General features: G+C 46.9%; 1 protein-coding gene across 2 annotated transcripts; it reads left to right on the forward strand.

Annotated features, from left to right (window-relative positions):
- PSMB9 (proteasome 20S subunit beta 9) lies at nucleotides 1–24,744 on the forward strand. Of its 2 annotated transcripts, none has more exons than XM_081936752.1 (6): nucleotides 1–161; nucleotides 6,192–6,259; nucleotides 6,898–7,029; nucleotides 12,542–12,668; nucleotides 14,850–14,991; nucleotides 24,240–24,744. In XM_081936752.1, the coding sequence occupies exons 1-6, from the start codon at nucleotides 126–128 to the stop codon at nucleotides 24,365–24,367; spliced, it is 633 nt and encodes a 210-aa protein (XP_081792878.1). In that variant the 5' UTR covers nucleotides 1–125; the 3' UTR covers nucleotides 24,368–24,744. The 2 variants fall into 2 exon arrangements, with proteins under 2 accessions (XP_081792878.1, XP_081792879.1); XM_081936753.1 differs by lacking the exon at nucleotides 24,240–24,744 and adding an exon at nucleotides 23,853–24,232.
- Nucleotides 24,745–26,042: the final 1,298 nt, after the last annotated feature.

Below are 26,042 nucleotides of genomic sequence, written 5' to 3' on the forward strand. Positions count from 1 at the left end.
CTGATTGACAGCTCGGGGCGCCCCCTGGTTTCCGCGGGAGGCGCTGCGCGCGGGGAATCTCTTGCTATCACTTTCGATCTCGACTCCGAGATTTCCGCGAAAGCGCTTCGTGGGAAGGAGCCGCTATGGACCATCGCGGGGTAACGAAGATCAGCACCGGGGTGAGTGGCTCTGAAAGGGACGGGGGGGTGCAGATCAAGGGACACCTCCCCCCCCACGCCCAAACTTTGCCACGCGAGCAGAGGAGAAGGGAGGGTGGGGCGTGGGAGAGGAAGGGGCTTCTCTCGCCAAACGCGGAAGTGGAGACGTTTGAATTCAAGAAGAGTGGAAGCGCTATGTTTCTACTTGCAAGGCGGAATCCAGCCGGGAAGCGAACCTCGATGGCCCACCGGTCACACTTACGCCTATTTTTGGTGCAATTGGTACAGCAACACATCGGTGGGCATCTTAAGAAAAGCTAAGCGGGGATGGGAGACCACCAGGAGATACTCGGGCTAGACTGAGGCATTGGAAAAAAACCCGACGAGTTTCATTCATTTGTCCCCCAAAAGAGAACTAACGTACACCCACTTTTGTGCAATTGTTACAGCAAAACCTCGGTGGGCATCTTTAAAAAAGCTAAGTGGGGATGGGAGACCACCTGGAAATCCCCAGGCTAGACTGAGGCATTGGGGAGGGGGAGGAAGTTTCATTCATTTGCCCTCAAAAAGAGAACTTACACACACTTTTGTGCAATTGTTACAGCAAAACCTTGGTGGGCATCTTTTAAAAAGCTAAGCTGGATGGGGAGACCACCAGGAGATCCTCGGGCTAGACTGAGGCATTGGGGGGGGGGAGTTTCATTCATTTGCCCTCAAAAAGACAATTGACTTACTCCCATTTTTGTACAGTTCTTACAGCAACATCTCTGTGGGCATCTTAAGAAATTGGGCACTATCTAATAAAATGCAATTCAATGGTGAAAAGAGTAAGGTATCTACATTTAGGCAACAAAAACGAAATGCACAGGTACAGTATAGGTGGTACCTTGCTCAACAGTAGTAACTGTGAAAGGGATCTGGGAGTCCTAGTGGACAACCATTTAAATATGAGCCAGCCGTGTGCAGCAGCTGCCAAAAAAGCCAACACAGTTCTAGGCTGCATCAACAGAGGAATAGAATCAAGATCACGTGAAGTGTTAATACCACTTTATAATGCCTTGGTAAGGCCACACTTGGAATACGGCATTCAGTTCTGGTCGCTATGATGTAGAAAAGATGTGGAGACTCTGGAGAGAGTGCAGAGAAGAGCAACAAAGATGATTAGGGGTCTGGAGACTAAAACATATGAAGAACGGTTGCAGGAACTGGGTATGTTTAGTTTAAGAGAAAGAAGGACTAGGGGAGACATGATAGCAGTGTTCCAATATCTCAGGGGTTGCCACAAAGAAGACGGAGTCAAGCTATTCTCCAAGGCACCTGAGGACAGAACAAGAAGCAATGGGTGGAAACTAATCAAGGAGAGAAGCAACTTAGAACTGAGGAGAAACTTCCTGACAGTTAGAACAATTAATCAGTGGAACAGCTTGCCTTCAGAAGTTGTGAATGCCCCAACACTGGAAGTCTTTAAGAAGATGTTGGATAGCCATTTGTCTGGAACGGTATAGGGTTTCCTGCCTAGGCAGGGGGCTGGACTAGAAGACCTCCAAGGTCCCTTCCAACTCTACTATTGTATTGTATTAAAGCTAAGTGGGGATGGGAGACCACCAGGAAATCCTCCCGGCTAGACTATTGGAAAAAAAGGGGGGGGAGTTTCATTCATTTGCTCCCCCAAAGAGAACTGGCGTGTCTGGGAAGTCAGCAGGAGACTCCATTTGCTGACTTATCAAGGGGAAACTGAGGCTGGGAGATGGGCAGCCCACATCTGGAGTAAAGGAGCCCATCTCCCTTACTTAAGATGTCCATCCAGTTACACCTAGCACCCCCTGGGCGGAACTGAATCTGCCCCTCCAGGAGAAATACACAAATTGAGAAACATCGTATCTGAACACATTTGAGTGCTTTAAGTGTGTAACTGTCAATTATGCAAATAAGACAATACAGATAGTCCTCGACTTACAACCTTTCGTTTAGTGACTGTCCAAAATTACAACAGTGCTGATAAAAGTGACTAATGAGCAGTTTTCACACTTAATGACCATGGTCGTATCCTCGATCACGTGATCAAAATTCAGATGCCGGGCAACTGACTCGTCTTTGAGTCGGTTGCAGCCTCCCGGAGGCCACACAATTCCCTTTTGCGACCATCTGACGAGCAAAGTCGACGGGGAAGCCGGATTCACTTAACAACCGTGTGACTGATTTAACGGCCGCAGCGAGTCACTTCACAACGCCGACAAGGAAGGTCGCAAAAGGGAGCTTAACAAATGTTTTTGCTTGGCAGCAGAAATTTTGGGGCTGGATGGTGGTCGTAAGTCGAGGAGTACCTGCATTGAAATTTGGATGAGATCCTCTGGATAGTGAGCAGGCTCCCAATATTGATATCCTTGCTGGGAGGGATACTTCTGGGCGTGTGGGCATGATTTTGTGTGAATAATTTGTTTCCATGTGGGATCCCCATAAGAAGCTTACTGTCAGACATTGTGGGTGCTTCATCACTGGAGGTTTTTAAGAAGAGACTGGACCAGTGGTGGGGATTCAAACATTTTCACTACTGGTTTTGTGGGTGTGGCTTGGTGGGTGTGGCAAGGGAAGGATGCTGCAAAATCCCTATTTCCTCCCAATCAGCTGGGACTCGGGAGGCAGAGAATAGATGGGGGCGAGGCCAGCCAGAGGTGGTATTTACCGGTTCTCCGAACTACTCAAAATTTCCGCTACCGGTTCTCCAGAACCTGCTGAATTCCACCTCTGGACTGGATAGTCACTTGTCAGAAATGGTGGAGGGCAGGGGTATCAAACTTGGTTTCATTGAGGGCCACATCAGGGTTCGGTTTGACCTGTGTGGGCATGGCCAGGGGGGCACGGCCAGCTCAACATCACACAAGCTGTGGTGGCCCGAGGGCTCTGCCAGAAAAAAATGGGCTCCTGTGGTACTTTGTGGTCCGTGACAGCCTCTTGCAGCCCTCTGTCAGCGGAAATGGGAGCTCGGGAGGAGGGATGCAGCCCCCTGGGCCCTGTTTTCGGCCACCACGTCCTCCTGCACTCCTCTGGGAGCTCCGTTTTTGCTGGCAGAGTCACCGTGGGACGGTTCATCGCTGTGTCAGGGATGGCCCCGCAGGCCAGATCTAAGCACCCCGCTTGCAGGATCCAGTCTGTGGGCCTTGAGTTTGATGCCCCTGGTATCCCCTGTGTGAGCAGGGGGGTTGGACTAGAAAACCCCCAAGATCCCATCCACTTCCAGCTCTATTCTGATTGATTGATTGATAGGTGGGGAAGCTGCAGCTTCGAATACAGTGGATCTAAGACACCCACCCCCATTTCCAAATTCCTTTGGGGGGGCCCTCTCCTGCTTCTGGCTCAGCATGAACCTCTGTTTGGGATTTTTCCTTCCGCAAAAGCCTGGGAAATAGAGCAGGGGAGATAGTGGGAGAGGGGAGGAAGGACCAACAAGAAATGGAAGTACCGTATTTTTCGGACTATAAGACCCACCAGTGTATAAGACGCAGCAAGATTCCGAAGAGGTAAGTAAGAAAAAACAAGTGTTCTCCTTCCCTCAGCCCCCAGCAGCGCTCTGGGGGCTTCAGCAGGGCAGGGGCAAGGCACGAAGTCCCCCATTTTTCTTTCCCCCAGCTCTGCTGAAGCCGGCAGAGTGCTGCTGGGGGCTGAGGGAAGGTAAAAAAAGCCTCCATTTTTGCAAAAAACTGCTCGTTTTTTGCAAAAATGGGATGAGTGGGCGGGGCTTCGGGAGGCCAAAAATAGCTGTATTCCAGGGGTGTCCAAACTTGGGAACTTTAAGACTTGTGGACTTCAACTCCCAGAATTCCCCAGCCAGCCATGCTGGCTGGGGAATTCTGGGAGTTGAAGTCCACAAGTCTTAAAGTTCTCAAGTTTGGACACCCCTGCTGTATTCAGTGTATAAGATGCACCAACATGTCCATGCTCTTTTTTTGGAGGGGGGGGGGAACTTGCGTCTTATACTCCAAAAAATACAGTAATTCTCCTGTCACTCAAACGGTCTGCCATGCTTATCCTAAGCTGCCTGGTAAGTACAGGTTGCCCTTTACTTAACAATCGTTTGTTTAGTGACCGTTTGAAATTACAACGGCGCCTAAAAAAGTGACTTATGACCGTTTTCCACATGGCCGTTGCAGCACTCCCCACGGTCGCACGATCAAAATGCAGGCGCTTGGCACCCGGCTCCTATTTATGGCGGTTGCAATATCCTGGGGTCATGGGCTCACTTTTTTTCTGATCAAAGTCGAAGAGGCAGCTGGATTCACTTAAAAACCCGCGTCGAAAACTTCACAACTGCCCTGACACCCTGAACAACTCTGGCAAGAAAGGTCGTTAAAAAAAGGGGGGGAAGAAATCTCAACCCGCTGTCTCGCTTAGCGGCAGAAATTTTGGCCTCCGTTGCGGTCATAAGCCAAGGACTGTCTGTACTGCTTGGTTTTTCTCTGCAAACCGGTTCAGTGGGTGGATATGTTGGCTGTAAGGAAGCAGGTGTTCTCTTATCTAGCTACAAAGTCACTGATACAGCTGATCTTTGAACCTTCCACCCGCCTGGGATGGGGAAGGCGCGTCCTTCTATGCACACTGTAAAACTCCGTGTAAAGCCACAACCAGCCTGGAGAGGCTTTTGCTATGCTGCAGACCAGCCTTGGCATGTTGAAGGGACTCAGGGCTCCCTGCCAGCTCAAATTCCCCTGCTGCAGAAGGAGTCATGTTCCATGCTTGGCATTTTGCAGCTGCCAGAAAAGCCAACACAGTCCTAGGCTGCATAAACAGAGGGATAGACTCAAGATCACGAGAAGTGTTAATACCACTTTATAATGCCTTGGTAAGGCCACACTTGGAATACGGCATTCAGTTTTGATCACCACGATGTAGAAGAGATGTGGAGACTCTAGAAAGAGTGCAGAGAAGAGCAACAAAGATGATTAGGGGACTGGAGACTAAAACATATGAAGAAGGGTTGCAGGAACTAGGTATGTCTAGCTTAAGAGAAAGAAGGACTAGGGGAGACATGATAGCAGTGTTCCAATATCTCAGGGATTGCTACAAAGAAGAGGGAGTCAAACTATTCTCCACCTGAGCGTACAACAAGAAGCAATGGGTGGAAACAGAGGGATAGAATCAAGATCACGTGAAGTGTTAATACCACTTTATAATGCCTTGGTAAGGCCACACTTGGAATACTGCATTCAGTTTTGGTCCCCACAATGTAAAAAAAGATGTGGAGACTCTAGAAAGAGTGCAGAGAAGAGCAACAAAGATGATTAGGGGACTGGAGACTAAAACAGATAAGAACGGTTGCTGGAATTGGATATTTTAGAATCTAGTTTGATGAAAAGAAGGACTAGGGGTGATATGATCCAGTAGAAATGTTCCAATATCTCAGGGGTTGTCATGAAAAAGCAGGAGTCAAGCTATTCTCCAAAGCATCTGAGGGCAGGACAAGAAGCAATGGGTGGAAACTAAACAAGGAGAGAAGCAATTTAAAACTAAGGAGAAATGTCCTGACAGTTAGAACAATTAATCAATTGTTAATCAATTAACAATTAATTAAAAACAACTTGGCTCCTGAAGTTGTGAAACACTGGAAGTTTTTAAGATGTTGGATGACCATCTGTCTGAAACAGTATAGGGTTTCCTGCCTAGGCAGGGGGTTGGACTAGAAGACCTCTATGGTCCCTTCCAACTCTGTTATTCTAACAGATCCGATTGGATAGAAAGGCAGGAGAAGCAGTTTTGCCAAAATGCTGAGATTCCTTGCCAAGATTTTAGCTTGGTTTTGTTTTCAGGCAGCTGGCAACTACACAGAACCCACTGCAGCCCCGCAGATCTTTCAATGGGGTTTTCGATTGATTAAACTAAAGTTTCTTTTACGACGCTGTAATCCCCTAATTCGGGTTAGAGTCGGGGCGACTGGATGGAGCTGGGCATTTGCTGGTCGGCTGCCCTCCCGGACACCACACGGAGTTCACAGTAGCAGTAGTGCTGTTATTTCTCCTCTGCTCTACAAATACTGCTTTTTCCTCTTCTTCTCTACAGACCACCATCATGGCCGTGGAGTTTGATGGCGGGGTCGTCCTGGGCTCTGACTCCCGGGTTTCTGCAGGGTAAAGGCTGAAGGAATATGTGTTATCTTTTTCCTACCTGTTCTGTGGGCGTGGCTTGGTAGGGAGGTCATGTGACTGGGTGGACGTGGCTATGTAGTCATGTGACTGGGGTCAAAAGACAGAAACTCACTTTACAACGTCCTGCTGGAGCAGGGGGTTGGACTAGATGACCTCCAGGGCCCTTCCAGCCCTGGATTACTGTGCTTCTTCAAGGTATCTTCTGAAGCTGCATCTAGTGCCGGGTTTGTGGTCCTTCCTCCCTCTCCTTTCTCCCTCCCTCCTTCCTTCCTTCCTTCCTTCCTTTCTTTCTTTCTCAGCACTCCTCCAAGATTATCACTAAGTGTTTTTTTTTATGATTTATGATGAATGTACTTTGATGATTATGATCATGATTTATCATTTATTGCTTGTATGTACACTACAATTTTTGCACTGGAGACAAATTCCTTGTGTCTATTATATGCTATTCTATATTCTATTCTCTTCTTTATTCTATTCTATATTCTCTTCTTTATTCTATTCCATATTCTATATCTATTCTTTTCTATTCTGTTTTATTCTATTCTTAATTCTATTCCATTCTACTAGATTCTAATTCTATTCTGATTGCTTTCAACGTCTTGCCTTCCTCTTTCCAGGCAGTCGGTGGTCAACTGCTTCTTCAACAAGCTGGAGCCCCTGCATGACCGGATTTACTGCGCCCTCTCCGGCTCCGCGGCTGATGCTCAGGCCATGGTTGACCTGATCAATTACCAGCTGGAGCTCCACAGGTGAGGAAGTCTAAGGAGCTACTCACACAGGAGCCCACCAGGGTCCTCCCCTTCCACGGAAGCCCAACCCGAGAGTGGTCTCCATCTCTGCCCGTCTTCTGGTCCTGGAAAGGAAAGCACACCCAAGGGGCACCAAGTGGCAGAGTTGCAGATCTGAGGAGAAGGAAGAGAGATCAGCAGAGCACAAAGTGGGACCTAGATAGAGTAGGCTTGAGTCACTCCTGATCAGTGGTGATCAGGGATGAACAGGAGAGAGAAGGGAAGAGTGGAAATTAGCCACCAAGGCAGTCACCGGATGATACGTTCCTCATCTTCATGAGGTGAGGCCTGTAGGGATGGGGTCAAAAAAGTCAAGATGGTGGCCCGAAACCTGTCATTAAAGCTTTGAACTTCCCGATGTACATAAAACAGAGCAGGATTTTGATCACAGGGTGGTATTTGACTTTTTTGGCTCCTTCTCTGTGCCTCTCAGTCCTGCTTTTTCTGTGGACACAAAAGTCTCCTTTTTTTTTTCAGGGGGATCTTTGGGAGTTTTATGTCTCTTCAGAGACTCCTATTCTACCCTGAAGCAAATAGCTTTTGGTGTGTGTGTGTGTGTTACATTTTAAAATGCTCCAAATCACAAGAGACAACAATATTTTCACCCCTAAACTTTGTGAGATTTTGGTGTAAAAACAAAGCAGTCTCTCTGCTCATCTTCTGTCAAAAGCCGAGTCTCGTTTCTGAGAAGAATTTAGAAATTTAGAATTAGAATATTTAGAATGATTAGAACTAGAATTAGAATTAGAATTCTTTATTGGCCAATCTTGATTGGACACACACAAGGAATTTGTCTCCGGTGCAGAAGCTCTCAGGGTACACACAAGCAACAAGTGTTAAATCATGACGATAATCATAAGATACAATCATCATAAATCCTAAGATACAACACTCAGTGATAGTCATAGGATACTAAATAAGGAATCAACACAAATCATACTAGGAGCCTAATTAAAACACTCAATATAAATCATAAGATACAAGCAACACAGCCATGATAAGGAAATAGGTAATAGGAAAGATGAGAAGGATAATAGCAAGGCAGCCCTATTAGGTAGTTTGACAGTGTTGTGGGAATTAGTTGTTTAACAGAGCAATGGCATAGAGGGGGAAAAATGTCCTTGTGTCTAGTTGTTTTGGGAATGCCCGATAACAGGGGTGTCAAACTCAAGGCCTTAAATCCAGCTTCGGGGCCAGCCTGGGAATATCAAACGACCAGCTCGCGGTGCCTCTGCCACCAAAAACGGTCTGAAAACAGGCCAACACGCAACCCATTTTCGGCCTCCATGGCCTCCAGCAGCACTTCGCTGACTTAAAACAGGCTGCGCAGGGGCCTCGGGAGGCCCGTCTTCGGTTGGCAGGGTGCTGCAGGAGGCCATGGAGGGCGAAAACGAGGCACGGGGCGTGCCCCACCATGCCCCGTTTTAGCCAATAAAGTGCTATTGGAGGCATCCCATCATGTCTTCCCGCCCTCCCGCTCCCTCCCACCCCACCCACTGGCCCGTGAAGAACTACAATGGTGATCCAACCCTGGAAGAAATCCAGTTTGACACCCCTGCCCTATCGCATCATCTTGAGGGAAGAAGTTGAAATAGTTTATGTCCGGGATGTGAGGGGTCTGTAGATATTTGCACAGCCCTCTTTTTGACTCGGGCGAGAGTCAATCTAAATAGGAGCCAGCCGTGTGCAGCAGCTGCCAAAAAAGCCAACACAGTTCTAGGCTGCATCAACAGAGGGATAGAATCAAGATCACCTGAAGTGTTTATACCACTTTATAAGGTCTTTGTAAGGCCGCACTTGGAATACTGCGTTCAGTTCTGGTCACCACGATGTAGAAAAGGTGTGGAGACTCTAGAAAGAGTGCAGAGAAGAGGCTAAAACATAGGAAGAACGGTTACAGGAACTGGATATGTTTAGCTTAAGAGAAAGAAGGACTAGGGGAGACATGATAGCATTGTTCCAATATCTCAGGGGTTGCCACAAAGAAGAGGGAGTCAAACTATTCTCCAAGGCACCTGAGGGTAGAACAAGAAGCAATGGGTGGAAACTAATCAAGGAGGGAAGCAACTTAGAACCGAGGAGAAATTTCCTGACAGTTAGAACAATTAATCAGTGGAACAGAAGTTGCCTCCAGGAGTTGTGAATGCCCCAACACTGGAAGTCTTTAAGAAGATGTTGGAGAGCCATTTGTCTGGAATGGTATAGGGTTTCCTGCCTAGGCAGGGGGTTGGACTAGAAGACCTCCAAGGTCCCTTCCAACTCTACTATTGTATTGTATTGTATTGAGATACAGGTCCTCAATGGAAGGCAAGCTGGTTGCAGTTATTTTTTTCTGAAGTTCTAATTATCCCTCGAAGTCTGCGTCTGTCTTGTCTGATTGCACAGCCAAAGTAGACAGTTATAGAGGTGCAGATGACAGACTCAATAATAATTCCTCTGCAGAACAGAATCAGCAGCTCCTTGGGCAGTTTGAGCTTTCTGAGTTGGAGCAGGAAGAACATTCTTTGTTGTGCTTTTTTTTGATGACGTTTGTGATGTTAGGTGTCCATTTTAAATGTTTTTTTCCCCTGGGCCTCTGGGAACAATAAATCCTTCTTTCCTTCCCCTTTAAAGAAGGAAAAAAAGTGACTGAAGCAATCCCCTTATGGTTAAACCCATTCATTCATTCATTCATTGGTGTCTCTGGGAGAATCAAATCTTCCAGCTCAACCCTGTCCTCGGTGGGAATTTTTTCTACCGATGCAGCATCGCCCCCTGGTGGCCATTATAAAAATGGTGCTTCTTTGTTATCACTTGATTTCCCAGAAAAGGCAGCTGCCAAAGAGCAGATCTCATTGGCTCCAGTCAGGGATCAAGCACTCCCTGCAGCGAGGAGTTGGAAAGTACCGACATCCGAAGCCAGGAACCCTGTTACTACCTTGAGTGTTGCCTGCCGTTCCTTTCCTTTCTAAACTCTGCTTACTTGTTTTCCGATTGACATTTGCAAGGCAGTGCTATGCGCTCCGGAGTTCAGGGGGATTTTTTTTCCTCCAAGTGAGTGGGAGAACAATTACAGACTGAAAGGTGCCAATCATTTTGCTTTCATAGAGGGAAGCATAAACAGACTTGCTCCATCTGATTTATTTTTATTTATTTAGTTTGTCAAACCTGTACGAGATAACAGGCCTAAGTATAAACATGGACATGAACACAGGAAATGGGTACAAATAAATTGGAACAGTAGGCACACTGGAATGCTTATGGCAAGCTCCCTTTATGGACCTCTTAGGAATGGGGTGAGGTCCACAGTAGACAGTTTAAGGTTAAAATTATGGGGGGTTAGAGGATGTAACAACAGAGTCAGGTAGAGCATTCCAGGTATTGACCACTCTTGCTGAAGTCAACAATTAAGTTTGGAGCGGTTTACCTTGAGTTTGTATCTATTGTTTGCCTGTGTATTATTATGGTTGAAGCTGAAGTAGTCATTGACAGGTAGGATGTTGTAGCAGACAACTTTGTGCGCTACGCTTAGGCCAGAGCGTAGGCGGCGTAGTTCCAGGTTGTCCAAGCCAAAAATTTTGAGCCTGGTGGCATAAGGGATTCTGTTGTGAGCAGAGGAGTGGAGGACTCTTCTCGTGAAATACCTCTGGACTCGCTGGATTGTATTAATGTCCGATATACAGGATGGATTCCAGGCAGATGAGCTGTATTCGAGGATTGGTCTGGCAAAGGTTTTGTATGCCCTAGTTTGCAGTACAATGTTACCGGAGAAGAAGCTTCGCAAAATAAGGTTAACAACTCTTAATGCCTTTTTGGCAATGCTGTTACAGCAGGGGTGTCCAAACTTTTTGTGAGGAGGGCCAGATTTGGTGAGGTGAAAATGTGTGGGGCCGATCATTCAGCCTGACATTCTTTGAACCCTTAACATTAAATGTGAATTAACTACCGTATTTTTCGGAGTATAAGACGCACCAAGATTTTGAAGAGGCAAATTAAAAAAAAAGTTTTTGCACTCTCTCACGAAAATGGGCCTATTTTTTAAAGGGCATGAATAGCCTTTAAGAGGCTTCTAGAGTGCTCCTGGGGGCTGGGGGGGGGGCAAAGTTGAGCAAACAATGGCCCGTTTTTTGCTCATTTATGCCCTCCACAGCCCCCAGGAGCACTCTGAAAACCTCCTAAAGGCTATGCACAGCCATTTTGGTGAAGGGGGCAGAGTTTTGGGAGGCAAAAAATGCTGTATTCAGTGTATAAGATGCACCCAGATTTTTAGCCTCTTTTTTGAGGGGAAAAAGATGCATCTTTATACTTCGAAAAATACAGTATTTTGTGAAAGACTAAACAAATAACTCCAGTGGGGAGAAGAGGCTGCGGGCCGCTTGAAATTTGAAAAAGGGCCACATTTGGCCCCCGGGCCGCACTTTGGACATGCCTGTGTTACAGTGAGCGCTGAGGCTTAGATTGTTTGAGATAAGTACTCCTAGGTCCTTGATAGAGTGAGGGTCGTCTATGAGATCGTATCACAGTAGACAGTGGTGATTACACCCACTTTACAGATGGGGAAAACAGAGAACCTAAGCCTTCTCGTCCACTCTTTCCTTGCCCTTCCTCGCTATGGTTTCTTAAACTTCTTAAACACAGTTAAAATCCATCTCTCACACTTTCCATTTATTTTTACTAATCCAGAAGATCTTAAAAAAAACAAAAAGTGTTTAATAATCCTCATGAACTCTCAGCCTCATTTGCCCTATCCATAGCGGGACCTCACTTCGAATGGTCAGGAAATAAATGGAAAGTCCTCAACCTACAACAGTTCGCTTAGTGACAATTCAGAGTTACAACGGCACTGAAAAAAAGTGACCCGGGGACGTTTTTCACACTTATGACCGTTGCCGCATCCCCATGGTCACGTGATTTGCATTCGAATGCTCGATAACTGGTTCGTATTTATGACAGTTGCAGTGTCCCGGGGTCATGCAATTCCCTTTGGGAGACTTCCAACAAGCCGAGTCGATGGGGAAGCCAGATTCACTTCACAACTGTGTCACTAGCTTAACATCTGCAGTGATTCACTTAACCAATGTGGTGAGAAAAGTTGTAAAATGGGGGGAAACTCACTTAACAAACTTCTCACTTAGCAACATAAATGTTGGGCTCAATTGTGGTCGTAAGTCGAGGACTACCTGTAATTATTTTGAATCTGGGTTACTTGGTAGGGGCTTAGCATGGGATGCAAATCCAGCCGCTTTGTTGGTATAGGAAAAAGCTCAGAAAATGGATTAACGCAACAACCAGGTTAAAAGCGTTGTGAAAATGACTCCTGAGAATCCCTTGATAAAATGTCCCAGAAACCGGAGTTGCAGCTTTCACACAAGTGACCGGTGAGGCTCAAGGTCTTCAGGAGATCCACTTTGGACCTGCCCTCCCAAACTGCAAACAGAGAGAGAGAAACTGAGGCACAACTGAGTATGCTCAGCCACTTCCCTTCTCCCCACAGCCTGGAGATAGAGAAGTCCCCACGGGTCCTGGCCGCAGCCACATTGGTGAAAGCCCTCAACTTCAAACACCCGGAGCTCTCGGCCCACCTGCTGGTAGCTGGATGGGACCCCCAGAATGGCGGGCAGGTAGGTCTACCGGGGAACTTCAGAAAAGGGGCTGCTCAGAGGGGAACTATAGATCAATCAGAATACAGCTGGAAGAGACCTTGGAGGTCTTCTAGTCCAACCCCCTGCCCAAGCAGGAGTCTCTATAGCAGTTGTTAAGTAATTAAGCTCCCCGTTAGAAGAGCGAGCATGCAGAGAAGCGTAATGAGAGTGATGTGGAATAACACGCACAAACCAGCATACAGAGACACTGAATAGTATAAAAATATAGTAGTTTACTATGTAGAAATATAGAGGTATTCAGAGTCCGGTTAACAGTCCAGGTCATACACGGTTCAGTAATTCAGTTATCAAATAGTCAGTCTAACACACAAAGTATAGCTAAACAGTAGCAAACCACAATACCTCAGTATACACCAACCAGCTTCTAACAAAACAGAGAGCTAACAGCCGTTCTGGCTCCCTCTTATAGCTGCTTGAGGTAACAATCCAATTACATCTCTCTAACATTTAAAGTAACAGTAATCATAGCATATATACATTGCCAATCCAAGCCTAGGGTTACATCCCTAACAGCAGTGATGGCCAACCTTTTTCCCATCGTGTGCCAAAAGCGGGGGGAGCACAGGGGGGTCATGCGTGGGTGTGCCCACACCCATAATTCTATGTGCGCGCCCTCCCCCCACTTTCAGCGCATGCTGGACCCGTTTTTTACCCTCCCCGGGCTCCACACGTTTTCTAGGAGTCTGGGGAGGGTGAAAATGGCCTCCCCCACCCTACTGGGAGGCCCTCCGGAGGCTTCAGGAGGCTTCCCTGAAGCCTCCGGAGGGAGAAAAACGGCCCAACTTGCAAACCCGAAGTCTGTTCCCGAACGTCTGGTTTGCGCGTTGGGTTGTTTTTCGCCCTCTGGAGGCTGAAGGCCTAAGTCAGCTGGCCAGTCCGCATATGCACGCTGGAACTGACAGGGCAATGCCTCATGCGCCCTAACAAATGGCTCTGTGTGCCACCTGTGGCATGCATGCCATAGCTTCTCCATCACGGCCTTATACCATTGCAGACAAATAATTATCTAGTCTCTTGTTAAAATGCTCCAGTGATTGGAGCATCCATGACTTCTGAAGGCAAGCTGTTCTATTGGTTAATTGTCCTCACTGTTAGGAAGCTTCTCCTTCATTCCAGGTTGCGTCTCCCCTTGATCGGTTTCCATCTGATGTTTCTGGTCCCGCCTTCTGGTGCTTTGGAAAATAAGTTGACCCCTTCTTCTTTATGGCAGCCTCTCAAATGTGAAACATGGCTATCATATCACTACTCATCCTTCATTTCACTAGACTAGACCTACCCAATTCCTGCAACCATTCTTTGTATGTTTTAGCCTCCAGTCCCCTAATAATCTTTGCTGCGATTTTATGCACTTTTTTCCAGAGTCTCTACATCTTTTTTTATAATATAGTGATCAAAACAGGATGCAGTGTTCTATCACACAAAGTATAGCTAAATCAGGCCCAACTGATAATCTATTAAGACCTCTAGTTACTTCTCACACACAAGCCCATTTAGCTAAAGTTTTTTTCTTTCTTCTGCTGTTCAGTCATGTCCATTTCTTGGAGGCTGCCTGGGCAAGTCCCTGCAGTTTTCTTGGCAAGATTTTTCAGAAGTGGTTTGTCATTGTTTCCTTCCCTCAGACCCTCCCTCCCTCTCATTATAATCTCCTTCCTTTCTTCCCTCTTCCTTCTCCTTCCTTCCCCTCTTTTTTCCTTCTTTTTCCTTCCTTGCTCTCTTCCCATTTTTCCTTCTTTTTCTTTGCCCTTCCTCTTTCCCCTTCTGCTTTCCTGTTTCTTTCTTGGAGGCTCAAATGCAAAAGGGGAAACGTCTATCTCCCTCTGTCTTGTTTTTAGTTTGTTTTGCTAGCCCTCTTGCCCTCAAAGACAGAGGCCCCGTTTTTGCTGGCAGAGGCTCTGTGGGCTGCTCCTTCCCTGTTTCCAGGGCAGCCCCGCAGGCCTCGAGTTTGACACCCCTGATATATTTCATTCATGTTGTTCCTGCTGACCAGGAAGTTTTATCCAGCTTCGTAGTAAGGAAAGTCCCGTCCTTTCCCTCCAAAGTAATAAAGCGCAGGGGGAAAGTATTCTAACCACCACAAAAGCTGGATGTGCTGACTTTGCGCCACGAAGCAGGATTCATCCCCTCCTTCCGTTCTGACAGGTCTACAGTACGTTGGGAGGAATGTTAAACCGGCAGCCCGTTTCCATTGGAGGGTCAGGAAGCACCTTCATTTACGGCTATGTGGATTCTGCCTACAAACCCGGGATGAATCGAGAGGAATGTCGTCAGTTCACCAAAAACGGTATCAGTGCGGCTGGTTTCCATTCTGGATCGGTGACAGGAGTGGGATTGAAAAATGTTAGCCACCAGTTCTCTGCCTGGTTGTTGAGTGGGCGTGGCCATGGGGGGCGTGGCCTAGCCAGCTTCCTGCACCATGGCAGGGGGCGTGTCTTCGCCCTTCCCAGGCTCCAGAGGCTTTTCTCGAGCCTCTGAGAGTGCGAAAATGGCCTCACCCAGGCTCCGGAGGCTGAAAACGGACCCGTTTCCAGACTTCCAGTGAGCTCCCCAGGGTCTGGAGGCTTTTCTCGAGCCTACAGGAGGGCGAAAATGGCACCTCCCCTGGGCTCCGGAGGCCGGAAATGGGCCTGTTTCTGGACTTCTGGTACTTTGGGTAGGCCTGTTTTTCGCCCTCGCAAACGGGCCGTGTGGAGACTCCAGGGAGGGGAGGGGTGGGCAGGGTCAGCCAGTCCTCTCAACTACCAGTTTGGCAAACCAGATTAAAATTAATATTCGGTTCGCCCGGGTTATTCGAACCGGCTGAATCCCACCCCTGGTTGGTGAGGGTGAGAGGAAACTGCCAGAATCCATTTTCAACAGCAGGCCCAACACTGCTCACAACCTGCAGCATGTATCACGGTTAAGGGCGTAGTAGAACAGAATAACAGAGTAAAACAGAGTTGGAAGGGACCTTGGAGGTCTTCTAGTCCAGCCCCTCTGCTCAAGCAGGAGATCCTATACCCTTTCAGACAAGTGACTGCCCAGTCTTTTCTTAAAAGCCTCCAGTAATGAAGCACCCACAACTTCTGAAGGCAAAGCTGTCCCACTGATTGATTGAGAGATTCCACTTTGGCGACAAAACTATAAAAAAAATGTTGGGACTCTAGAAAGAGTGCAGAGGAGAGCAGCCATGATGATTACGGGATCGGAGACTAAGAGCACATGAAGGAACTGGGCCTGCCTAATCTAGTGAAGAGAAAGACCAGGGGAGACATGACGGCAGCCTTCCAATATTTGAGGAGTTGCCACAGAGAGGAGGGGGTCAAGCTATTTTCCAAAGCACCTGAAGGCCAGAACAAGGAAAAATGGATGGAAACTGATCAAGGAGAGCCTAAAAACCTGGAAATCAGGAGACATTTTCTGACAGTGAGAACGATCAACCAATGGAACAGATGTTGCCTTCGGAAGTCGTTGGAGCTTCATCACTGGAAGCTTTCAAGAAGAGACTGGACTGCCATCTGTCAGAAATAGTTTAGGGTCTCCTGGTTGGATGTATGGTTGGACTAGATGATGACTAGATGACCTACAAGGTCCCTTCCAACTCTGTTAATCTGATTGATTGTGTTCCATCAAGTCATTATCGACTCTTATCAACCACACAGTTTGTTCAAGACAATCTCTCCCTAGCCTAATGCTTCAACCCTTCCCACGATGCCCCCCACCCAATTTCCATCAGTCCATCCCCCTTGCATGAGGCCGTCTTCTTTCCTAGAAAAAGCCGAATTCCCACTACTGCCTCTTGTTGCGTCTCTCCACCTCCAGGGGGCGCTACTAAGCTCCTCCATAATTGGCAGGGAAATTCCCCGCTTGCTGTCCACCTCCGTAACTGAAACTACATGGCAACAGATGACGCGAGGACATTCTCTTCAATCATTGGCTGGGTGAATCCAATACTTGGCCTTTGCTGTCGTCCCCGCCCCCCCTTCACACTCACAGTGGAAGAAACTTGGAGGAAGAATTCAGAATTAGAATAGAGCTGGAAGGGACTTCGAGATCTTCTAGTCCAACCCCCTGCTCAAGCAGGAAATCCTATACCATTTCAAATAGTAAACGTCCCAGTCATGTTTAAGAGTTCAAGTACATTCAGTCCGGGATCCATGCACATCTTTGTAGCAGTCCAACCAGGCTGACGGGATCCAAAGAAGCCTCACAGGACAGAAAGACATGAGGAGCTCTAAGGTGGACTTCATGAATAACAAAAGAATAGAGTTGGAAGGGATCTTGGAGGTCTTCTAGTCAAACCCCCTGCTCGGGCAGGAAACTAATCTAATCTGGAGACAGTGTTCCAATATCGAATGGTTTTCCAGAAAGAAGAGAGAGACCGTATTCTCCAGAGCACCTGAAGACAAAATAAGAAGCAATGGATGGAAACTAATCAAGGAGAAAGGCAACCTAGAACTCTGCATAAACGGAAGGATAGAATCAAGATCACGTGAAGTGTTAATACTGCCTTCTAATGCCTTGGTAAGGCCACACTTGGAATACGGCATTCAGTTTTGATCACCACAATGTAGAAAATGTGTGGAGACTCTAGAAAAGAGTGCAGAGAAGAGCAACAAAGATGATTAGGGGACTGGAGACTAAAACATATGAAGAACAGTTGCAGGAACTGGGTATGTTTAGTTTAAGAGAAAGAAGGACTAGGGGAGACATGATAGCATTGTTCCAATATCTCAGGGGTTGCCACAAAGAAGAGGGAGTCAAACTATTCTCCAAGGCACCTGAGGGCAGGACAAGAAGCAATGGGTGGAAACTAATCAAGGAGAGAAGCAACCTAAAACTAAGGAGAAATTTCCTGACAAGTCAGAACAATTAATCAGTGGAACAACTCCAGAGGTTGTGAATGCTCCAACACTGGAAGGTTTTAAGATGAGATTGGACAACCATTTGTCTGAAGAGGTGTAGGGTTTCCTGTCTAAGCAGGGGGTTGGACTAGAAGACCTCCAAGGTCCCTTCCAACTCTGTTATTCTATTCCCTTCCCTTCCATTCCATCTTGTCCTTACAATACAATACAATACAATACAATAGCAGAGTTGGAAGGGAACTTGGAGATCTTCTAGTCCAACCCCCTGCCTAGGCAGGAAACCCTATACTGTTTCAGACAAATGACTATCCAACATCTTCTTTTTTTAAAAAAACAAAATTTTATTGGTTTTTAAAACAAAATATTCAAGGAAAAGGGTAATGGATGAAGTACAAATTTTGACAGTTACATTATGCAGGAAATGGCCCTCCCCCCCATTCTCATAACTTTCATTTACTAGTACATTGGTTTGTTATTACTTGGTACTATTACTTCCAGTGAGCTCCCCAGGGTCTGGAGGCTTTTCTCGAGCCTCCAGGAGGGCGAAAATGGCACCTCCCCTGGGCTCCGGAGGCCAGAAATGGGCCTGTTTCTGGACTTCTGGTACTTCGGGTAGGCCTGTTTTTTGCCCTCCCAAATGGGCCGCGTGGAGACTCCAGGGAGGGGAGGGGTGGGCAGGGTCAGCCAGTCCTCTCAACTACTGGTTTGGCAAACCAGATTAAAATTAATATTAGGTTCACCCGGACCATTCGAACCGGCTGAATCCCACCCCTGGTCGGTGAGGATGAGAGGAAACTGCCAGAATCCGTTTTTCAACAGCAGGCCCAACACTGCTCACAACCTGCAGCATGTATCACGGTTAAGGGCGTAGTAGAACAGAATAACAGAGTAAAACAGAGTTGGAAGGGACCTTGGAGGTCTTCTAGTCCAGCCCCTCTGCTCAAGCAGGAGATCCTATACCCTTTCAGACAAGTGACTGCCCAGTCTTTTCTTAAAAGCCTCCAGCGATGAAGCACCCACAACTTCTGAAGGCCAGCTGTCCCACTGATTGATTGAGAGATTCCACTTTGGTGACAAAACTATAAAAAAAGATGTTGGGACTCTAGAAAGAGTGCAGAGGAGAGCAACCAGGATGATTACGGGATCGGAGACTAAGAGCACATGAAGGAACTGGGCCTGCCTAGTCTAGGGAAGAGAAGGATCAGGAGCGACATGATGGCAGCCTTCCAATATTTGAGGAGTTGCCACAGAGAGGAGGGGGTCAAGCTATTTTCCAAAGAACCTGAAGGCCAGAACAAGGAAAAATGGATGGAAACTGATCAAGGAGAGCCTAAAAACCTGGAAATCAGGAGACATTTTCTGACAGTGAGAACGATCAACCAATGGAACAGATGTTGCCTTCGGAAGTCGTTGGAGCTTCATCACTGGAAGCTTTCAAGAAGAGACTAGACTGCCATCTGTCAGAAATAGTATAGGGTCTCCTGCTTGGGTATATGGTTGGACTAGATGATGACTAGATGACCTACAAGGTCGCTTCCAACTCTGTTAATCTAATTGATTGTGTTCCATCAAGTCATTATCGACTCTTATCAACCACACAGTTTGTTCAAGACAATCTCTCCCTAGCCTAATGCTTCAACCCTTCCCACGATGCCCCCCACCCAATTTCCATCAGTCCATCCCCCTTGCATGAGGCCGTCTTCTTTCCTAGAAAAAGCCGAATTCCCACTACTGCCTCTTGTTGCATCTCTCCACCTCCAGGGGGCGCTACTAAGCTCCTCCATAATTGGCAGGGAAATTCCCCGCTTGCCGTCCACCTCCGTAACTGAAACTACATGGCAACAGATGACGCGAGGACATTCTCTTCAATCATTGGCTGGGTGAATCCAATACTTGGCCTTTGCTGTCGTCCCCGCCCCCCCTTCACACTCACAGTGGAAGAAACTTGGAGGAAGAATTCAGAATTAGAATAGAGCTGGAAGGGACTTCGAGATCTTCTAGTCCAACCCCCTGCTCAAGCAGGAAATCCTATACCATTTCAAATAGTAAACGTCCCAGTCATGTTTAAGAGTTCAAGTACATTCAGTCCGGTATCCATGCACATCTTTGTAGCAGTCCAACCAGGCTGACGGGATCCAAAGAAGCCTCACAGGACAGAAAGACACGAGGAGCTCTAAGGTGGACTTCATGAATAACAAAAGAATAGAGTTGGAAGGGATCTTGGAGGTCTTCTAGTCAAACCCCCTGCTCGGGCAGGAAACTAATCTAATCTGGAGACAGTGTTCCAATATCGAATGGTTTTCCAGAAAGAAGAGAGAGACCGTATTCTCCAGAGCACCTGAAGACAAAATAAGAAGCAATGGATGGAAACTAATCAAGGAGAAAGGCAACCTAGAACTCTGCATAAACGGAAGGATAGAATCAAGATCACGTGAAGTGTTAATACTGCCTTCTAATGCCTTGGTAAGGCCACACTTGGAATACGGCATTCAGTTTTGATCACCACAATGTAGAAAATGTGTGGAGACTCTAGAAAAGAGTGCAGAGAAGAGCAACAAAGATGATTAGGGGACTGGAGACTAAAACATATGAAGAACAGTTGCAGGAACTGGGTATGTTTAGTTTAAGAGAAAGAAGGACTAGGGGAGACATGATAGCATTGTTCCAATATCTCAGGGGTTGCCACAAAGAAGAGGGAGTCAAACTATTCTCCAAGGCACCTGAGGGTAGAACAAGAAGCAATGGGTGGAAACTAATCAAGGAGAGAAGCAACCTAAAACTAAGGAGAAATTTCCTGACAAGTCAGAACAATTAATCAGTGGAACAACTCCAGAGGTTGTGAATGCTCCAACACTGGAAGGTTTTAAGATGAGATTGGACAACCATTTGTCTGAAGAGGTGTAGGGTTTCCTGTCTAAGCAGGGGGTTGGACTAGAAGACCTCCAAGGTCCCTTCCAACTCTGTTATTCTATTCCCTTCCCTTCCATTCCATCTTGTCCTTACAATACAATACAATACAATACAATAGCAGAGTTGGAAGGGACCTTGGAGATCTTCTAGTCCAACCCCCTGCCTAGGCAGGAAACCCTATACTGTTTCAGACAAATGGCTATCCAACATCTTCTTCTTTTTTTAAAAAAACAAAATTTTATTGGTTTTTAAAACAAAATATTCAAGGAAAAGGGTAATGGATGAAGTACAAATTTTGACAGTTACATTATGCAGGAAATGGCCCTATCCCCCATTCTCATAACTTTCATTTACTAGTACATTGGTTTGTTATTACTTGGTACTATTACTTCCAGTGAGCTCCCCAGGGTCTGGAGGCTTTTCTCGAGCCTCCAGGAGGGCGAAAATGGCACCTCCCCTGGGCTCCGGAGACCAGAAATGGGCCTGTTTCTGGACTTCTGGTACTTCGGGTAGGCCTGTTTTTTGCCCTCCCAAATGGGCCGTGTGGAGACTCCAGGGAGGGGAGGGGTGGGCAGGGTCAGCCAGTCCTCTCAACTACTGGTTTGGCAAACCAGATTAAAATTAATATTAAGTTCACCCGGACCATTCGAACCGGCTGAATCCCACCCCTGGTCGGTGAGGATGAGAGGAAACTGCCAGAATCCGTTTTTCAACAGCAGGCCCAACACTGCTCACAACCTGCAGCATGTATCACGGTTAAGGGCGTAGTAGAACAGAATAACAGAGTAAAACAGAGTTGGAAGGGACCTTGGAGGTCTTCTAGTCCAGCCCCTCTGCTCAAGCAGGAGATCCTATACCCTTTCAGACAAGTGACTGCCCAGTCTTTTCTTAAAAGCCTCCAGCGATGAAGCACCCACAACTTCTGAAGGCCAGCTGTCCCACTGATTGATTGAGAGATTCCACTTTGGTGACAAAACTATAAAAAAAGATGTTGGGACTCTAGAAAGAGTGCAGAGGAGAGCAACCAGGATGATTACGGGATCGGAGACTAAGAGCACATGAAGGAACTGGGCCTGCCTAGTCTAGGGAAGAGAAGGATCAGGAGCGACATGATGGCAGCCTTCCAATATTTGAGGAGTTGCCACAGAGAGGAGGGGGTCAAGCTATTTTCCAAAGAACCTGAAGGCCAGAACAAGGAAAAATGGATGGAAACTGATCAAGGAGAGCCTAAAAACCTGGAAATCAGGAGACATTTTCTGACAGTGAGAACGATCAACCAATGGAACAGATGTTGCCTTCGGAGGTCGTTGGAGCTTCATCACTGGAAGCTTTCAAGAAGAGACTAGACTGCCATCTGTCAGAAATAGTATAGGGTCTCCTGCTTGGGTGTATGGTTGGACTAGATGATGACTAGATGACCTACAAGGTCCCTTCCAACTCTGTTAATCTAATTGATTGTGTTCCATCAAGTCATTATCGACTCTTATCAACCACACTGTTTGTTCAAGACAATCTGACCCTAGCCTAATGCTTCAACCCTTCCCACGATGCCCCCCACCCAATTGCCATCAGTCCATCCCCCTTGCATGAGGCCGTCTTCTTTCCTAGAAAAAGCCGAATTCTCGCTACTGCCGCTTGTTGCGTCTCTCCACCTCCAGGGGGCGCTTCTAAGCTCCTCCATAGTTGGCAGGGAAATTCCCCGCTTGCCGTCCACCTCCGTAACTGAAACTACATGGCAACAGATGATGCGAGGACATTCTCTTCAATCATTGGCTGGGTGAATCCAATACTTGGCCTTTGCTGTCGTCCCCCCTCCCCCCTTCACACTCACAGTGGAAGAAACTTGGAGGAAGAATTCGGAATTAGAATAGAGCTGGAAGGGACTTCGAGATCTTCTAGTCCAACCCCTTGCTCAAGCAGGAAATCCTATACCATTTCAAATAGTAAACGTCCCAGCCATGTTTAAGAGTTCAAGTACATTCAGTCCGGGATCCATGCACATCTTTGTAGCAGTCCAACCAGGCTGACGGGATCCAAAGAAGCCTCACAGGACAGAAAGACACAAGGAGCTCTAAGGCGGCCTTTATGAATAACAAAGAATAGAGTTGGAAGGGACCTTGGAGGTCTTCTAGCCAAACCCCCTGCTCAGGCAGGAAACTAATCTAATCTAGAGGCAGTGTTCCAATATCTAATGGTTTTCCAGAAAGAAGAGAGAGTCCATATTCTCCAGAGCACCTGAAGACAAAATAAGAAGCAATGGATGGAAACTAATCAAGGAGAAAGGCAACCTAGAACTCTGCAAAACGGAAGGATAGAATCAAGATCACGTGAAGTGTTAATACTGCCTTCTAATGCCTTGGTAAGGCCACACTTGGAATACGGCATTCAGTTTTGATCACCACAATGTAGAAAATGTGTGGAGACTCTAGAAAAGAGTGCAGAGAAGAGCAACAAAGATGATTAGGGGACTGGAGACTAAAACATATGAAGAACGGTTGCAGGAACTGGGTATGTCTAGTTTAATAGAAAGAAGGACTAGGGGAGACATGATAGCAGTGTTCTAATATCTCAGGGGTTGCCACAAAGAAGAGGGAGTCAAACTATTCTCCAAAGCACCTGAGGGCAGAACAGGAAGCAATGGGTGGAAACTAATCAAGGAGAGAAGCAACCTAAAACTAAGGAGAAATTTCCTGCCAAGTTGGAACAATTAATCAGTGGAACAGCTTGCCTCCAGAAGTTGTGAATGCTCCAACACTGGAAGTTTTAAAGATAAGATTGGATAACCATTTGTCTGAAGAGGTGTAGGATTTCCTGTCTAAGCAGTGGGTTGGACTAGAAGACCTCCAAGGTCCCTTCCAACTCTGTTATTCTATTCCCTTCCCTTCCATTCCATCCTGTCCTTACAATACAATACAATACAATACAATACAATACAATACAATACAATACAATAGCAGAGTTGAAAGGAACCTTGGAGGTCTTCTAGTCCAACCCCCTGCCTAGGCAGGAAACCCTATACCATTTCAGACAAATGGCTATCCAACATCTTCTTAAAGACTTCCAGTGTTGGGGCATTCACAACTTCTGGAGGCAAGCTGTTCCACTGATTAATTGTTCTAACTGTCAGGAAATTTCTCCTCAGTTCTAAGTTGCTTCTCTCCTTGATTAGTTTCCACCCATTGCTTCTTGTTCTACCCTCAGGTGCCTTGGAGAATAGTTTGACTCCCTCTTCTTTGTGGCAACCCCTGAGATATTGGAACACTGCTATCATGTCTCCCCTAGTCCTTCTTTCTCTTAAGCTAAACATACCCAGTTCCTGCAACTGTTCTTCATATGTTTTAGTCTCCAGTCCCCTAATCCTCTTTGTTGCTCTTCTCTGCACTCTTTCTAGAGTCTCCACATCTTTTTTACATCGTGGTGACCAAAACTGAATGCAGTATTCCAAGTGTGGCCTTACCAAGGCATTATAAAGTGGTATTAACACTTCACGTGATCTTATGCAAGACCTAAAAGCCTTCTGAGAAATGAAACTGATAGGAACTGAGATTGTGGCAGGATTCCAGCGTCCTCTTTTGAGAAGAACAAGAATTGGTTTGTTTTTCAGGTGAAGTCAAACCATGAGGTGGGAGGACACTTAGCTGATTAGGAAACATTCAGTGCTGGGAAAAGCCAAGCTACCTTCTCTTGGATGTGATTGGTGTAGCTCTGACTCATCTCTTTATTTCGGTCCAATCAACTGCCCCCTGGCTGATTTTAACCCTTTTGTTCCCTCCTCCAGCTATTGCCTTGGCGATGGTCCGGGATGGTTCCAGTGGGGGTATCATTTACCTCGTCACCATCACCAAAGACGGCGTCAAGGAAGAAGTGGTTTTAGGAGAGGATATCCCCAAATTTTACGATGAATGAATTTACTTCTCAACCTTCTGCCCCTCTCTCCATTTTTTAAAGTACTGTATTAAAGTTTAAGTAGAAACAATGTGTTCAATTATTGGGCTTTCACGGATTGACATGTGTAGGAAATTAGCACCCACCCCTGTCCTAGGAAAATGAAATATTGTAGGAAATATTAAAAAGGGCAGAATGTTTCCCCTAAAAGAGAGGCCGAAATTTAGCCCTACTCCCGCCTTTGTTAATGGGCCATTAAGGCCTGAGCCAGCTCACCTGCAACACATAAGACATGGCCTCCAGGACATAACAGGGCCCATCTGGCAACAGAAACTCACCACAGGGCACCTGGGAAGATTACATCACCCAGCAAGGCTCAACCAAGCTTGGGACTCAAAAGACAGTGATGGCGAACCTTTTTTGGCTGGCGTGCCACAAGTGGGGGGAGCGCAGGGGGGTCGAGTGCGGGCGTGCCGCACCCATAATGCAACATGCGACCCCCCCTGGTGCGCATGCGCACAAAACGCGCGACCTCCCCCATTTTTACATGTTTTTTTTTGCCCTCCCCATGCTCCAGGGGCTTTATAGGAGCCTGGGGAGGGCGAAAAGAGCCTCCCCCGACCCCCCAGAGGCCCGCCGGCTGTTTTCGCCCTCCCCAGGCTCCTATAAAGCCTCTGGAGCCTGGGGAAGGCGAAAAATAGTTTTTTAAAAAGTGAACTCAGGTGGCCAGTGCGCGCATGCGAGCTGGCCAGCTGACAGGGCAGCGCCTCGCGTGCCACATGTGGCACACGTGCCATAGGTTCGCCATCACGGGCCTACAGAGTTGCCCCTGCATCAGTGGTGGGTTTCAATTTTTTTTAGAACCTCTTCTGTAGATGTGGCCTTCTTTGTAGGAGTGGCTTACCAGCCATGTGACTGAGTGGGAGTGGCTTGCCAGGCATGTGACTGGGTGGCGTGGCCAACTTGTAAAATGTGGTGAAACTCACTTAACAACGCTCTTGCTTAGCAACCAAAATGTTGGCTCAGGAACTCTGGCATTTGAAGCATGCAAGTCTTAAAGCTGTCAAGTTACAAGACCCTTGCACCCCTAACCCTTTAGAAAAAAAAACCCCAGGGGTGTTCAAACTTGACAGCTTTAAGACTTGTGGACTTCAACTCTGAGAATTCCTCCTCTCGCTCTTCATCTTGATGATGTGCAGACGGGCGGGGGAGGGAGCTGGAACCGGTTCAAAACGGCATTGTAGATTTGTGGAACCTCTTCTATAGAAGAGGTTAGAACTGGCAGGAACCCACCCCTGGCCTGCATGGTCCCATGGGAGTCTGACAACCAATCAGAATACAAGCTCAAATTCAAAAGCCCAGAAAGGGCATAAAACCCAGGCACTCTCAGCATCTTTTTTCTTCAAGATCTTCAAGGCATCTGACCCCCTTTTTCCCCCCAGGACCTGAAACCATCCTGTCCGCCATTAAAACCATCCGTCTTTAAAGCAGCCTCCATGTTTCCAGTGTCTTTCTCCCCCTTGGAACTGAAACCACTGAAGGACATTTCTTCCAACGCATGCATCCTGCATAACAGAGTAACACAGTTGGAAGGGACCTTGGAGGTCTTCTAGGCCAACCCTCTGCTCAGGCAGGATACGCTATACCAATGATGGTTAACCTTTTTGGTGCTGTGCCCAAAGTGTGCGGGCATGGA

This window comes from Natrix helvetica (genome assembly GCF_964273705.1).
Source record: "Natrix helvetica genome assembly, chromosome: 1".
Lineage (NCBI taxonomy): Eukaryota > Metazoa > Chordata > Lepidosauria > Squamata > Natricidae > Natrix > Natrix helvetica.